Source organism: Peromyscus californicus, unplaced genomic scaffold, assembly GCF_007827085.1.
Source record: "Peromyscus californicus insignis strain IS unplaced genomic scaffold, ASM782708v3 Scaffold_21__1_contigs__length_65335640, whole genome shotgun sequence".
In the NCBI taxonomy this organism is placed as follows: domain Eukaryota; kingdom Metazoa; phylum Chordata; class Mammalia; order Rodentia; family Cricetidae; genus Peromyscus; species Peromyscus californicus.
In genome coordinates this window covers 12,292,780-12,309,670 of record NW_026294514.1, presented here as the reverse complement: position 1 = coordinate 12,309,670, position 16,891 = coordinate 12,292,780, and the positions used below count along the sequence as shown (strand labels likewise).

At 42.5% G+C, this 16,891-nt stretch overlaps 1 protein-coding gene across 4 annotated transcripts in view; it reads left to right on the top strand.

Moving 5' to 3' along the window:
• The window catches only part of Orc2 (origin recognition complex subunit 2), a 39,880-nt gene that overhangs the window by 18,515 nt on the left and 4,474 nt on the right, over positions 1 to 16,891 (top strand). For 3 of the 4 annotated variants that reach the window (XM_052749511.1, XM_052749509.1, XM_052749510.1), the window contains exons 8-15: positions 929 to 989; positions 3,237 to 3,412; positions 4,647 to 4,745; positions 7,308 to 7,417; positions 11,631 to 11,763; positions 13,670 to 13,766; positions 14,839 to 14,985; positions 16,706 to 16,877. In XM_052749511.1, coding sequence (XP_052605471.1) covers positions 929 to 989; positions 3,237 to 3,412; positions 4,647 to 4,745; positions 7,308 to 7,417; positions 11,631 to 11,763; positions 13,670 to 13,766; positions 14,839 to 14,985; positions 16,706 to 16,877 — 995 coding nt within the window. Of the gene's footprint in view, positions 1 to 928; positions 990 to 3,236; positions 3,413 to 4,646; positions 4,746 to 7,307; positions 7,418 to 11,630; positions 11,825 to 13,669; positions 13,767 to 14,838; positions 14,986 to 16,705; positions 16,878 to 16,891 lie in introns of all 4 variants that reach the window. The other variant, XM_052749512.1, reaches the window with a different exon arrangement.

Genomic DNA, 16,891 nt, shown 5'->3' with positions numbered 1-16,891 from the left:
TCTGGGTGAATTCCTATCTAAGAGGGCTATCAGTCGGGCTATCTGTATGAGAGAGCTTTGTAATTTACCACATGTAACTTGGATTTAAGCCCTGTAATCCAGAGAACACAGAAAGCGAAAACACGTAAGATAATTTGAAAAGTATCTTAGTCACTGTTCTGTGGCTGTGAAGAGACCATGACCAAGGCGACTCTTATAAAGAAAGCATTTAACTGGGGGCTTGCTTACAGATGCTGTATTGTTAACACGGCAGGGCCATGGCAGCAGGCAGGAGTGATGCTGGAGAAGTAGCTCAGAGCTACATCCTCATCTGCAAGCAGAGGGGGAGACTGGGCTTGGCATGGGCTTTTGAAATGTCAAAGCCCACTTACTTCCTCAAACAAGGCCACACCTCCTGATCCTAGCGGAGTCCTACCCCCCCCCCCCCCCCCCCCCCCCCCCCCCCCCCCCCCCCCCCCCCCCCCCGGTGACCAAGCATTCAAATGTAGGAGCCTGTGGGGGCCATTCAGACCACTGCAAAAGGGGAGGGTGTCAGACTTTGTTTTAGCCTGTTTGTGTCACAGTGAGTGCAGGAACAAGGGTTCCCATGGCATGGTGGGGCAAGAGCAAAGGAGTCTGAAGGGGCCAGGGAGAACGTTTGTAGACAGAAGGCAGGCTTGGTGGCTCTGGGCAGAGTGGCATTAAGACCCTGCAGAACCCGCCTCTCCAGCGCCCTTGGCTTCCTGCCAGTGGTGCCTTGTCCAGCCCTAGGACTTGTGTGTTTCTTTTTATTTCAGCAGATTCATTGGTTACTGTCTTCTAGTGCTAGGAACTACTGACTCATCTAGTGCAATGTATTTTTATTCTTTAGTATTTTTACTCCTGGGATTGATTATATTATAATATTAATTATTCATATTACTTACTGTGCTTTTTAAATTTTAAACAGAACAATAACAAAACTGAATTTCTGTCAACACCACCTCGTAGTCTAAGAAAAAGAATAATTGGTATGTATTTCTTTTTATGTGAAGTTTTGTTGTTTGTTTGGTTTTTGAGACAAGATCTCATGTAGCCCAGGCTAGCTTCATACTCACTAGATAGACTTGGCTGGCCTTGAACTCCTTATCATCCAACCTCTGCCTGTAATCTCAACATTTTGAGATTACAGGTATGCCTAACAACATGAAGTTTTTTATAAAAATTAGCTACATCAGAGACAGTGGTGATAAAGTATACAAGTACTCTATATCAGTTGCTTGGTTTTTCAGTCTTTGGATGACCACTTACTGGTTCTTCTCTGTCTTCAACTTCACTTATATACTAGGTGTAATGTCAGTACCCGGCCTTAGAATGATTTTGAGGACTAGTTGAAATAACGGACATCAGACATACTCAGAGTGGTATTTCACTTTGGTCCAAGCATAATCAGGGTTAGTGGCCACCTGTTATTATAACATTTCCTACTGTCCGTCCTACCGCTTTTCATAAAAAGGATACTCATGTTGCTAGACTGTAAGACTGTGTCTACACCTACAAAGTGACATGGTTTTTTTCCCCCTCTTTAATGTGCATCTGTGTTACATACCAACTCTGCACAGTCTTAGGGAATCCTTCTGTCATTCACGGTAAATAACTGATTTGGTTAAAGTTCTTTCACTAACATCAGGGAAATTAAACATATATATATATATATATATATATATATATATATATATATATATATATATATATATATAAAAGATTTAATTGTGTTTCTGTCTGTGAGGTATATGCACTTGAATGCAAGTGCCTGCAGAGTTCAGAAATGTAAGGAGTTGTAACAACAGAGAGTCGTAAGCCACCTGATGTGGGTGCTGGGAATCGAACTCAGATCCTCCAGAAGAGCAGTATGTGCTCTTAACGACTGAGTCATCTCTGCAGCCCCTAAACATAATTCTAAATTTATTGTGGAATGTAAAGCTAGTGATACCTTTACTTGGGAAGTCTAAAATGAGCTCTTGTTTCTGGGAGGGTGGTAGGAGTGATAGTGGTTTGTAAAAGGGTAGAATTTGTGAATCAGCTGTGGGGTGGAGCAGTGTGTGTTATAAACATTTCTACACTGATAATTGAAGACAGTTACCTCACAGCATAAAGTATCTCCAGTTACAAGTTTCATGATTGATACAGCAGCTCAGCAGTATCACTAATTAATGGCCTTGCTTCTTTCAGTCTTCACTTTGCCACTGCGTTTGTCCTCTTCAGCTTGACACTTCATGTTCAGAATAGTCTCCGTGGCATAAGTGGGAGATGTCCTCCCTGTGCGAGGGAATCCTTCTTAGAAGCTTCAGCCAGCTTCCCCAGTCTTGGTGTCCAAGTGGTACATAGCCAACGGAGGTGCCAGGCTGGGAAGGAGAGCAGGTTTTTGGCAGAGGGGAAAGATGGTGATCACAACTTCTTACTATACAGTGGGGCACATGACCACACTGTCCAGGAAGTGGAGTTCTGTTAGTAAGAGAACATATTGAGTGTAACTGACATTATTAGTTGCTTTAGATGTATTTCAGGTGCTGGAGAGATGGTTCACCAGATAAAGCACTTGCTTTATAAGCATGAGAATGAGAGTTCTAATCCCCAGAACCCATAGAGAAACAGGTGGACGGGGAACCCATCTATTATTCCAGCATGGGTAGCTAAGACAGAATCCCCTGAGCAAGCTGCAAGCCCTGGGCTCAGCAGGAGAGCCTGCCCAATATATAAGGTGAGGGAGTAATCAAGACTCTAAAATCAACTGCAGGCCTCCATGGTACATGCATAGATGGGCACATACACGCAGGAGTATTCATTACATGCACACAAATCGTTCCTTCCAATGTAATTTTCCGGTAGGTTAGTTAGGCATGTTCACCCTCACCTGATAAGTGGAGAAGTAATGCTTAGAGAATCTGTATAATTAGCGGGAAATCATGAGCAAGTAATGACAAAACTGTAATTAAAAATATCTTATTTTCGGGGCCAGAGAGATGGCTCAGTGGTTAAGAGCTCTGACTGCTCTTCCAGAGGACCTGAGTTCAATTCCCAGCACCCACACAGCAGCTCACAGCTCTCTGCAACTCCAGTTCCAGGGGACCCGACACCCATGGCAAAGCACCAATGCACGTGAAATAAAAATAAATAAATTAAGAAAAAAATCTTACTTCAAAGTCCGAATTCTTGATTCTCCTCAAATAGCTTTTCTTCGATCCATCAATTTTCCGATTGTTTTTTTTCTTCTCCAGTGCCAGCGTCTCATTGCGACAGTGAAAGTGAATATTCTGCTTCCGACTCAGAGGATGAGGAAGAGGAGGACACTAATGAGCTTGGGCTCTCTCAGAAGAGTCGAGTTCAGAGTAGAGGACTTGCAGTGCCTGTTTCCAAAGGGACCCCAGCTAAGAAGATGAAAAGAGACAAAGCAGTGAGTGAGGGAGCCGTGGGCCTTAGGAGAACTGTCTGTGATGCCTTCCGGTGGGCTGCCTGAGCGGACAGGGCTACAGCAGAGAGCAGCCCTTGTTTTCTTAGCTTTACAACCTGAATTGTTATTCATGATCAGCACTAGTTGCGTGAAAACTGACTTAAATAGTGATTGGACTCTGCTGAGGAACTTGTCAGTACTTCCTTTCCATATAGTTTTGTTTTTGTGGTAGTGATGGTTGGTGGCAGGGACCCGACCGCTGCTCCATGCCGAATTATTCGCAAGAGTGGTATGAGCACAGGCTAGCCCTGAATGCAGAGCAGTCCTCTGCCTCGTCTCCAGAGCCATGCTCCACTACTTCCCGCTTCCCGCTCTTTCCAGTGGGCTCATTGTCCTGCTGTTGTCTGTGGAGATCCAGGACAGTTTAGGAACCATACTGTTTCAGTAGTCGTCCACTTCTCTGCCAACCCAGAGGTTAATCCTGCCTCCAATCAGAAAAATAGGTATTGATCCATTTTCCTGAAATAAGTGACAAGTCTTTCGTTTTAACTTTGATATTGGTTCTTTTTTTTCCCATGATACTTCATCAGCACTAAATAACTAGAGGAACAACTAAGATTATCTGAGGAGAAGCAGAGGTCTTGATTAGTAATAATCTCCTTTTGAACATAAAAGTCAAATTATATATTGTAATTTAGGAATAATTTTGTTGAAACAGAATAATTCTTTTTGTTTGTTTGTTCTTGGCTTTACACATGAATTCCCACACACACCTGTTTCTGTCTTTGGACTTTCTTTTCAGTTCTGGGTGCTTACTCATGATCAATAATGTAACATACATAGGGTCTCTGTTATATAGCTCTGCCTGTCTGTATGTAGATTAGGCTGACCTTGAATTTAGAGATCCACCTGCCTCTGCCTCCCAGGTGCTGGGATTAAAGGTGTGTGCCACCACACCCTGCCAGTTAGACTGATCTCTAAATTATATTTTCATCAGAGTTACTCTGGTGGTGGGATTAAATATCTTTGATCCTTGACCTGTATACTATTTAAAAAAAAATACTGTCAGATATGGTATTTTAGTTAGGCATATTGACATACACCTGTATTTCCCAGCTGTTTGAGAAACTGACGCAGGAGGATTTCTTGGGCCCAATTTTAGCTAATTGCTATCTAGATTTTATGCAGTATAAATGTCTGAAATTACTTAAGCCTGACATTACTTTGTCCATTTCAGAGTGACTTGGTAGAAGAATATTTTGAAGCCCATAGTAGTTCAAAAGTTCTAACATCTGACAGAACCCTGCAGAAGCTGAGGAGAGCTAAACTGGACCAGGTAGGCTGGGAGGGCATTGTCAGCATTTTGTTTATTGTGACCTGGAAATACATGAGCAGTACATTGGGAGAAGACGTGAGCAGGAGCAGAATTATTTCCCTGGTAAAATAAAGCAGAAGTTCATGTTGTGGTCATTAAATATTTGTTGCCTAAACTGTAAATAGTTGACTGACTAGACATCTATTTGACATAATTTTACTTTTTTTCTTCTATTCGCCTTTCTCGGAATTTAAAATACCTGTTGAGGTGAGGTCATAGGTCTGACAGCCATGAGCTCCTGTCAGCCCCTCACTCAATCCCATGCCCTTCATTGACCTTCACATTGGCCTGCAGACAGTCTGCAGCCTGGCTGTCACTGTCTCCCCTTTGCAGAAGTGTGGAGGATGTCTCCCTGGCTGTTTTGGAGGAGGTACAGATGCACTGAGGTAGCACGTGACCTTGCACTGTGCTCCCATTAGCTCATGTTACAAAAAACCCAGTCCATCTGCCCTTGTTGGGATTTGGGCCAGTAGCCTCCTTGAACACGGCACGTAACCATTGAGTGACAGTCTTTCAGTAGGGCTTAAGGGCTGGAAAGATGGCTCAGGAGTTCAACATATGCACTGTTCTTATAGAGGGCCAAAGTTCAGTTCCCAGCACCAACGTGACTCACAACCCCCTGTCATTGTAGCTCCAGGAGACCCAGTACCCTCTTCTAGCCTCCATGGGCGGCTTACTTGGATATAATTAAAGAAAAAACAAATGTCTAGACAGGACAGTAGGGTTAATAATTTTAACCCAAGAAGAGAATGTTATTGGCTCACTTCCACAGATGTGCCATGGTACCAGTGTATCTGCATTCATACATTCATACCATGTGCACATTTAAAATAATAAATTTAAAAAAATAGAAGAATCCCTATCAAAAACTAAGGAGAGGGACTGGAGAGCTGGCTCAGCAGTTAGAAGCACCGCTCTTGCCGAGGACCCATATTAGCTGCTCACAGCTCCCTGTGTGTCTAGATCAAGGGGATCTGGTGTCCTGTTCTGGCCTCTAGGCACCACAAGCACAGATGGGACATGAACATGCAAAGGCTGAGAGTGAATGAGGAAGATACCACTTCTGGAGTCCACATGGAAACGTACCACCATTCATATACACACACATGAGCACATACACGCAATAGATAAAGAGAACAAAATTTCCAAGAAAGAAAGGACACTAATATTTGCCATCTGTTTTTACAGAAGCAACATGGGAAAGAGTTAACGGGCTCGAAGGTCAAAGGAGAACCTTCGAGCAGATAATCTACGAGAATGTGAGAAGTGCCTGTCAATGAGAGAGGAGAGTTACAGGCATATCATGCCGTGTCTTCCTCCTGTCTGTGGGTTAGCTGAAGGTTAGCAGACCTAGGAAACGTCCCGTGCCTGTCCTCCCTGTTGGACTAGTCAGGTAGCCGAGGCATGTTCTTAGGATGAGGACAGAAGTGTGAGAAGTAGGAAGGCAGATACCCTCTAAGGCTAGGGTTAAAACTGGGATAGCGCACGCCTTTAATCACAGCACTCGGTAGGCAGAGGCAGGGGGATCTCTGTGAGTTCCAGGACAGCCAGGGCTATACAGAAAAACATCTTGACAAAAGAAGAAGAAAAAAACCAAAAAAAACAAAAGCTGGCAATTGTACTTGTGCCTCATTCTACTGGTGAATTAAAAAGAAACTTAGATGTTTTCCAAAAATTTATATGGAATTGTTACCTCACTTTTTATAACCTTTCAAATCTACATGTTTGGTATTTTTTTAATGTCTCATACTTCCTAAACAAGCAGGCTGCTGCTGAGCAGCAGCCCTGAACCCATAGGTTTGGGAGGTGTTACTGGTGTTTAGTTATCTTTGATTTGGTTTTTGTCTGTCTGAATTTGTTGTAAAAATTGGGAAACAGATTATCTTACAGTCACTATATTTTTGGAAGTTAAAGCTTTATATTTGGAGTTTGTTGTAATCATTTAAATGGTTCTAGGCAAACTTAGCAAAATTGTATATTGTTATTATGTACTTGAAATAAAAAAGAACTTGAAGAGGGGCTAGAGACATGGTTCAGTCATTGAGAGCACTTCTTCTTGGAGAGGACTCAGATTCAGCTCCCATTCACTCCCAGCATCTATGTGGTAGCTCACAAACATTTAAAACTCCAATTCCAGGGGATCTGATGCCCTCTTCAGACCTCCCCAAGCACCAATTATGTACAAAAACACTCATACACATAAAAATTATCAATTGTTTGTTGTTGTTTTTCGAGACAGGGTATCTCTGTGTAGTTTTGGTGGTTGTCCCAGATCTTGCTCTGTAGACCAGGCTGGCTTCGAACTCACAGAGATCTGCCTGCCTCTGCCTCCCGAGTGCTGGGATTAAAGACGTGCACCACCGCTGCCTGGCTAAAAATAATCAAATCTTTAAAAACAGCTCTTAATTAAACAAGTATTTAAGTTATGTTTGAAGAATTTTTTATATTCAATTGGTTTACTTATTTCCATACCTGATTTAAGTCAGTATCTCCAGTAATAATTTCTTTTCTCTTTTTTTAAAGAAAACTCTACGAAACTTATTGAGCAAATTCTCGCCTTCCTTTTCTGCTGAAATTGCACAGTTAAATCAACAGCATGAAAAGTTGTTTCATAAATGGATGCTACAGCTACGGTAAGTATTATCATTGTACACTCTTGAACAATGAAGAATAATACGTAGTCTATGTTGAAACATAATTTGCAGCCAGGTGTGGTGATACTTACCTTTAATCACAACCAACACTTGGGAGGAAGAAGCAGGTGATCTCTGAATTCTAGGTCAGCCTGGTCATCATTGTGAGTTCCAGGACAGCCAGGAATACATAGAGACATACATGTCTCAAAAAATAGATTTGCTATATTTGATTTTCAGGTTGGGGCTATAGCTCAGTGTTAGAGCATTCATATCGCACATGGGAGGCCTTAGGTTTAATTCCCAGTACTACCCCAAAAGCATATTTAATTTCCTTTTCTGTTTTTTTTTTTTTTTTGTTGTTGTTGCTTTTTTTGTTTTGTTTTGTTTTTCAGACAAGGTTTCACTGCTCTTACCTACTAAGCTATCTCTCCAAGCCTGTGAAATTCTGTAGTCTTTGACAAAAATTGTGAGTCTGGAGTGGTGGTGCATACCTTTGATCCCAGCCTTCATGAGGCAGAGACGGGTGAATCTCTTAAGTTCAAGGCCAGCCTGGTCTACAGAATGAGTTTCAAGACAGCCAGGACTACACAGAGAAACCCTGTCTTGAAAAACAGATGTTGTCAAGATTAGTAAGCGTGGGGCTGGAGAGATGGCTCAGTGGTTAAGAGCACTGGCTGCTCTTTCAGAGGTGGTAGCTAAGGTTCCCAGCACCCACATGACAGGCAGCTCACCACTGTCTGTAACTCCAGCTCCAGGGGACCCAGCACCCTCACACACACGTACATTCAGGCAAAATACCCAGGCACATAAAAAAAAAAATGATAGAAAAGATTAATAAATGTGTCAATTAGATTTTAGACTTAAATCTCAGTACTTGGAAGTTGGAAGCAAAAGGACCAGGACTTGAAGGTCATCCCTGGCGACATAACAAATTAAAGCCAGCCTAGATTCCACGTGTCTCAGTGTTCTATTGTGGTGAAGAGGCATCATGACCAAGGCAACTCTTGGTTTTGTTTTTGTTTTTTCAAAGCAGTCTTTTTCTGTGTAGTTTTGGTGCCTGTCCTGGAACTTGCTCTGTAGACCAGGCTGGCCTTGAACTCACAGAGATCCGTCTGCCTCTGCCTCCTGAGTACTGGGATTAAAGGGGTGCGCCACCGTTGCCTGGCTCCAAGGCAACTCTTTTTTTTTTTTTTTTTTAATTTATTTATTTATTATGTATACAGTGCTCTGTCTACATGGCCAGAAGAGGGCACCAGATCTCACCATAGATGGTTGAGAGCCACCATGTGGTTGCTGGGAATTGAACTCAGAACCTCTGGAAGAGCAGCCAGTGCTCTTAACCTCTGAGCCATCTCTCCAGCCCCAAGGCAACTCTTATAAAGGAGAGCATTTAATTAGGACTGTTCACAGTCTCGGAGATTGAGTCCATTACCATTGTGGTAGGGCCATGGTAGCATGCAGGCAGACGGTGGAGAAGCTAAGAGTTCTACACCTGGGTCTGTAGACGTCAGGAAGAGAAAGACATTGGACTTGGCTTGGACCCTTGAAACTTCAAAGTCCACCCCCAATGTCACACTGCCTCCAACAAGGCCACGCTTCCTAATCCTTTCAAATAGTGCCACTCTCTATGACCAAACATTTAAATACACGAGCCTATGAGGGCTGTTCTTACTCAAACCACCACAATGTAAGTCCCTGTTTCAAAAAGAAATAGAATATATTTTACTTTATTTTTTGTTTTTGTTTTTTGTTTTGTTTTTTTTTTTTTTGAGACAGGGTTTCTTTGTGTAGCTTTGGAGCCTGTCTGGGAGCATGCTTGGTATTCCAGGCTGGCCTCGAACTCACAGAGATCCACCTGCCTCTGCCTCCTGAATGCTGGGATTAAAGGCGAGAGCCACCACCACTGCCCGGCAATTTTATTTTAATGTATTTCTGTGTGTATGTACTTTCAGAGCATGATGACATTTGTTATGTATTTACCTTTTAAAATTATTTCTTAAAATATTATTTTAATTTTATTTTTAATATGCTTCAGTTACAATTTTACTTTCCATTAAGATGTCTAGAAGACCCTAGGTGGTGGTAGCAAATGCTTTTAATCCCAGCACTTGGGAGGCAGAGTCAGATGGATCTCTTGAGTTTGGGGCCAGCCTGGTCTATACATCAAGTTCCAGGACAGCCAGGGCTAGACTAAGAAACCTTGTCTTGAAAAACAAAACAAACAAACAAAAATTATATATATATATATATGAATGAAAGAAAAATGTTTAGAAGAGTAATTAAATCAGATCTTATTAATTTTTAAAACTTTTATACTTGTATCAGGAGGCTCTTAGCCTGGTGTGATGGCACACACCTGTAATCCCTTTCAGTTGATGTTGAGAGGCAGGAGGATCAAGATAGATTTCAAGGTCACCCTTAGCTACCACAGTAAATTCTAGGCCGGCTTGGGCCACAGTCACTAATGCAGAAATAAGTAGCTGTGGCTGTAGGTTTTTAAACTGTACACTGATGAAAACGTACTCACGGGCAGAGTCACGGAGAAAGATAAGGTGACGAGAGGACAGTTCTGAGCAACTTCACAAGGCCATTTCAGACCGCAAACAGCAGAGACTGGACTGTGTCTCAGAGGAAGAGTGTGTGCCTGCATTTGTGAGGCATTGGGTCCAGTCCAGGGGGAGGGAGGAGAGGAGAGCATGGAGGGAATGTCTTTGGAGGGGGGACATGGACAAAAAGCAGTCAGAAACCAGGCCATCGGTACAGCGGTGAGAACAGAAGTTTCCTCTCTTACCTTCTGTCGATGCTGGGTTCTTCTCCCCTCCCCCCCCCCAAACACCTTTTGGTTCTTAAAACTATAGCTACAGCTATTTATTTTTGTATTAGTGACTGTGGCCCAAGCTGGCCTTGAATTGACTGTGGTAGCTAAGGGTGACCTTGACATCTATCTTGATCCTCCCACCTCTCTCCAGTTCTTGGTAGCTGTAGGTGTGTGCATCGTAGATCTGTACAGCAGCTCTTTGCTTTTTGATCCCACCCTCCAGCCTAGCAGGTCTTCTTTTTCCAGTATGTCAGCTCAAGCTTGGCTTTCTTGCCAGTCTAGACCTGTTGTCCCTACTTGAGTGGCAAAACCAGCTCTGTGAATTTCCTTGGAGATTTCTGCTACTCTGGCCTTGCAGTGTCTCCTAGGGAGTACCTTTCCTCCTCTGTCCTGGCTGTCATGCATGTCTAGGGGCCTCATGTAAATGATGGTTTGTTGGATGGGCTTCTGTAGATAATCACAGGTCTGGAGTGGGTCCCATTCATCCTCTCGGCTTCTGTTCTTTTTAAGTGAACGACCTCTAGCACTGAAACGTCCAAGCTGACATTGCTCAGCAGCAGCAGTAGACGGAACTATTGGGATGGATGTTGAACATCCCCCTTGGATGCCACAGTAATAACTGAACATACATGAACCAGTCTGTCGGCCTGCCTCCTTTCCAGCATTGGACATGTCGGTCGTTCCGTTGCCTAGAGCAGGAAACCGTTTTCCTTTCGTCCTCCGCATTCATCCGTCTCTACTTTTCTTCTGACGTGCGTACGGTTTTCTGCACGTCGGTTCATCCTTTGCAGTTTGGTTCCTCTTCCCTGCTTTCTCCCCAGCATTGTAGTCCTTCTAGAATGATACGCCGCTTTCCTACTGGAAGACCTTCCGGCTAACGCTGTTACTTGCGGATGTTCATTGTAGTAGTACGATTCACTGTCGAAGTTTAATCTGTTAACTCCCACTTTCCTTTAGCCTGTTTGAAATGTTACAGATGGCAATAGTCACTCTTACCTTCAGGGCTGCAGAGAAAGCTGCTGAACAAGTTGGAGCTGTGAGCTCTCATGTAGACCGTGTTCTAGGGAACCAACAGTTTAACTGTGTAGATGCCTTTTAATTTTATTCATTTGTTTATCTTTATATTTATGAGGCAGAGTCTCAGTGTGTAGCCCTGGCTAGCCCAGAACTTGCTTTGTAAACCAGGCTGGCTCTAAGATAACAGCAGTTCTCCTGCCTCTGTCTCCAAAGTGCTGGGCTTATAATACACACCCCAAGGCTAGCTTTTCTTTTTATCCTTTATTCTTTTCTGCTTTTCTTTCTGCAATCCTTATAAGCTTAAGCTGATTGATAATGAAGCTGGTGGTCAGAAGTCTTAACCTTTCATTTTATGGATGTTATCTTTCCTTACAGCCTTGGGTTCAACATTGTGCTTTATGGTTTGGGGTCCAAGAGAGATTTACTAGAAAAATTTCGAACCACCATGCTTCAAGATTGCATTCATGTTGTCATCAACGGCTTCTTTCCTGGAATCAGTGTGAAATCAGTAAGATTCAAAACTATTAAATGGAATGACATTATGTCCTTTGCCAAGTCATGGCCCCACAGTAAGGATGCAATTTCTGCTTCTGAACACTGAATAGAAAGGATTTTGTTTGGGGCTGCATACCAGTTAGGCTGTATAGTGCTAAGATCATATGTTTGAATTCAGAGAAGTCTAGCTTTAAATTTTTATCTTTAATTTTTTATGTGAAACTGACATGGGGCTGGGGAAATGGCTCATTCTGTAAAGACAATCTGAGTTCCTTCTCCCAAACCCTTTCTTTTTAAGAGCTAAGCATGGTGGCCTGTGCTTGTAATACTAGTGCTGGAGAGACTGGGGTAGGGGGCCCCTGATCCCCAAGGCTTACTGGTCAACCAGCCTAACCTACTAGATGAGTTCCGGCCAATGAGAAACCCTGTCTCAAAATAAATGAATAGGGCTGGAGAGTTGGCTTAGAGGTTAATAACGCTGGCTGCTCTTGCACAGGACCCAGGTTTTATTTTTACCATCCAAATGGCAGCTCACAACTGTCTCCATCCCAGGGGATCTGATAACCCCCTTCTGGCCTCCTAGGGCACTGCATGCACATGGTGCACATACATACATGTAGGCAAAGCACTCATGACACATAAAATAATGGAAAAAATTCTTTTAAGATAATTAATAGATGTGTAGACAGTACCTAAATAACAACACCCAAGTTTGTCCCGTGGCCTCCACATGGACCCACACAGAAATGTTCACATACACACATACTCGCTGACCTAGTTAGGGTTGCTGTTGCTGTGATGAAACATCATGACCAAAAGCAAATGGAGGAGGAAAGGGTTTGTTTGGCTTACACTTCCACGTCACTGTTAATCATTGAAGGGAGTCAGGACAGGAACTCTAAACAGGGCAGGATCCTGAAAGCAGGAGCTGATGCAGAGGCCGTGGAGCTGCTTACTGGCTTGCTCCTCATGGTTTGCTCAGCCTGCTTTCTTATAGAACCCAGGACCACCAGCCCAGGGATGACCACCCACCATGGGCTGGACCCTCTCCCATCAATCACTAATTAACAAAATGCCCTCCAGGCTTTCATACAGACGGATCTTAAGGAAGCATTTTCTTAATTGAGGCTCACTCATCTCAGATGACTTTAGTATGTGTCAAGTTAGCATTAAACTGTCTGAAACTTTAAGGAAATGTTGCCTTCATTTACTACACTAAGTTACTAGTGGAACAGCTAAGAGTAGGCGTATAGAATCTGTAATTTGATTATAGTTTTGTATCATTTTAGTACACAAATGATAAAAGTATAAATAATAATAGTTTTACAGTACATTTCTCATAGGCCATTTTTACTTAAATGAGAATTATCAAGGCTTTGGATATTGGATATTAACTGATGTATGTTCCTCTTTAGTCCTTAGCGTTGGTGTCGGTTCTTTTGCCATATTCATAGGTGGTCCTCCCCCTTTTTTTCCTTTGGTTATTTGGGGACAGGGTCTTTTTATGTAGACCAGGCTGTCCTAGAACTCCCTATGTAGACCAGGCTAGCTTTCAATTTACAGAGATCTGCCTACCTCTGCTCCAGTGTGCTAGGATTGAAGGTGTGCTCCACCACACCGGGCTCACATTCAGAGTTTGATCAAGTTTTTTTTTTACAGTTTTTTTTCTTCCCTCTTACATTATTCTTTCACATTGTTATTCTTCCCTTTTCCTTTTAGCCTTAATATATTTTTTTTTCAAGAAGAATTAGATATACTTGAAAACTCAGTGGAATTTTAGTGTGTTTTTTAAACTTCCTGAGAAACTCAAAATCACAATTTAAACTCAAATTAAAAAGATGAATTTGCTAATTGTATTTATGGCATGTGACAAAATAAATTGCAGTTGATATGGTACCTCTTGCACTTCTGTGACGTAGATCCTGAATTCTATAACTGAAGAAGTCCTCAATCATATGGGCACTTTCCAGAGTGTTCTGGATCAGCGAGACTGGATAATAAACAAATTTAAAGAAGGTAACATAAAGGAAACCATCTGTATCATTTAGGGTGAAGTCACACTGCATCTCTGTATTCATGCAGTTTTAGACTAAAAGAATATTATTTTAATATGGATACTCTAGTCATGTCGATCTTTTCTGTTGTACTAATTTGTTCTATAAATTTCACCTAACTGACAGGAGTTACTCCTACTGTCTTAACTCTTTATGGCCTTTTATTTTAGAATAATTTTACTTTTTTTTTTTTAAAAGATTTATTTATTTAGTATACAATGTTCTGCCTGCATGTATGTCTGTCTGCAGGCCAGAAGAGGGCACCAGATCTCATTACAGATGGTTGTGAGCCACCATGTGGTTGCTGGGAATTGAACTCAGGACCTCTGGAAGAGCAGTCACTGCTCTTAACCTCTGAGCCATCTCTCCAGCCCCTAATTTGACTTTTTGTATTGTCAGTGTGAAGTGCCTATAACAGATTTGTACATCTTTGTCTGGCATTTTTATGTTTAATATTGTGTGTATGTTTATGGGAGCAGGAATGAACTTGCCTGGCTGTACTTATGCATATGGATGCAGGGGTTGGCATTCAATGTCTTCCCTAATCTGTGTGTGTGTGTGTGTGTGTGTGTGTGTGTGTGTGTGTGTGTGTGTGTGTGTGTGTGTGTGTATGTGTGTTCAATCTCTCACTATAACCTCGAGCTAAGGATTTGGCTAGGCTGGTTGACCAGCAAGCCCCGAGGATCCCCCTATCTCAGCCTCTGCTTTTCAGCCCAGGGATGACAAGTGCAAGCTCCCTGCATCCATCCAGGACGTGTGTTTACTCTTCTTTTCTTTTAATGGGTGCTGAGGGTTGAACTGAGGGCCTCATGCTTGTCCAGCAAGCAGTTTACCAACCGAGCCATCTTCCCAGCTGCAGATAGTGTTCAGTTATCGTATAAAACATGTCTGGCCTGTGGCTGGGTTTTGTTACTCATGTATAGAGTGCTTGCCTGGAGCCTGCCTTTGAATAGCCTTTAATACCTAGACAGCATATGGAGTAAGGACTTGATGATCCTCCCTGAAAATAATAATTGAATTCCCTTTCCTTCCAGATTCCTCTTTAGAACTCTTCCTCCTTATCCACAACTTGGATAGCCAGATGTTGAGAGGAGACACCAGCCAGCAAGTTCTTGGACAGCTGTCGTCTTTGGAGAACGTGTACCTTTTAGCGTCTATTGATCACCTCAATGCTCCTCTCAGTAAGTTCCTCTTCTCCCTTGAGAGATTAGCTTACGAAAGCTTCTTACTGTTTTTCAGTACATTTTCAGCTTCTTAAAAGGTGGTCTCAATTTATTGGAACTAAAGCTCTCCACTAAAGAAGTGTGTTACATCTGAAGTTACATGAGGAAAAATAGACCAGTTCCATCCTGCTCTTTGTGGGATTACAATGTTGTTGTTTTGTTTGTTGCCTGTTTTCTTTCTTTTTTTTTTTTTTATTAAATTTATTATTTTGTGTTCATTGGTGTTTTACCTGCATGTATGTCTGTGTGAGGGTGTCAGATCCCCTGGAACTGGAGTTACAGACAGTTGTGGGGTGCCATGAGGGTGCTGGGAATTGAACCCAGGTCCTCTGGAAGAGCAGCCAGTGCTCTTAACTACTGAGCCATCATTCTAGCCCCTTATTTTATTTTTAAGACAGGTTTTCTTTGTGTTACAGCACTGGCTGTCCTGGAACTCACTCTGTAGACCAGGCTGGCCTCAAACTCACTGAGATCCACCTGCCTCTGCCTCCCTAGTGCTGGGATTAAAGGTGTGAGCCACAGCCTGAAATGTTTATTTTATAAATTCAAAGATTTTGTGATAATGATAGAAGGTTAATTATTAAGTTTTTAAGATTTATTTGTGCCGGGGCGGTGGTGATGCACACCTTTAATCCCAGCACTCGGGAGGCAGAACCAGGAGGATCTCTGTGAGTTTGAGGCCAGCCTGGTCTACAGAGCGAGATCCAGGACAGGCACCAAAACTACACAGAGAAACCCTGTCTCAAAAAACCAAAAAAAAAAAAAAGTTTTATTTGTTTATTTATGTGTATTTTGCCTATGTGAGTTTATGTGCACCATATGCTGGAGAGGCCTAGGAGCATCAGATCCCCTGGAACTGAAATTATAGGTGATTGTGAACTGTCATGTAGGTTCTGGGAATTGAACCTGGGTCCTCTGCAAGAGCAGTAAGCATTCTTAACTGCTGAGCCATTTCTTTAGCCTCCTTATAGACCAGGCTGACCTCGAACTCACAGAGACCTACCTGCCTCTGCTTCCCAAGTGCTGGGATTAAAGATGTGTGCTACTACACCTGACTGCCTTATTAAAGTTTTAAAAGAATTATTGATGGTACTGAGGTATTTTCATTTGTATTTAATGTACTAATAAAGATTCAGATGTTAAACAAGTAAGGTAGCTCATACTTGCCACCCTAGCACTTTGGAGGCCGAGTCGAGAGGATTATGAGTTTGAGACCAGCCTGGGCTCCATAATGAGACCTTGTCTCAAAACAAAACAAAAGAATTAAGATTTTGATTGACAGCAGAAGCAGGTTGTGAGTTACAGATTTATATAAAAAAATGACAAAAATGAAATATTTTATGATATTTTTTTAAATGCAGTACTAAGGTGTAAACCCAGAACCTTGTATACTTTTTTTTTGGCAGGGGGGTTCGAGACAGGGTTTCTCTCTGTAGCTTTGGAGCCTGTCCTGGATATTGCTCTGTAGCTCAGGCTGGCCTCGAACTCACAGAGATCCGCCTGCCTCTGCCTCCTGAGTGCCCAGCGAACCGTGTGTACTTTACCCAAGCACTCTACCGGAGCCGCGTTCCCAGCTCTTAGCGCTTTCCCTTTAAATGCTCCTTCACCGCAGTGAAGTCTCATGGACATGAGGATAGCATGATCGTTTGTAATCCTCTGCTTTGATCATCTCCTGTAGTGTGGGATCATGCGAAGCAGAGTCTGTATAACTGGCTTTGGTATGAAACGACGACATACAATCCTTACTCTGAAGAGACGTCCTATGAGAACTCCCTTCTGGTTAAACAGTCTGGATCTCTGCCGCTTAGTTCTCTAATTCATGTCTTACGAAGCCTTACCCCCAATGCAAGGTAAGAATAAAAGC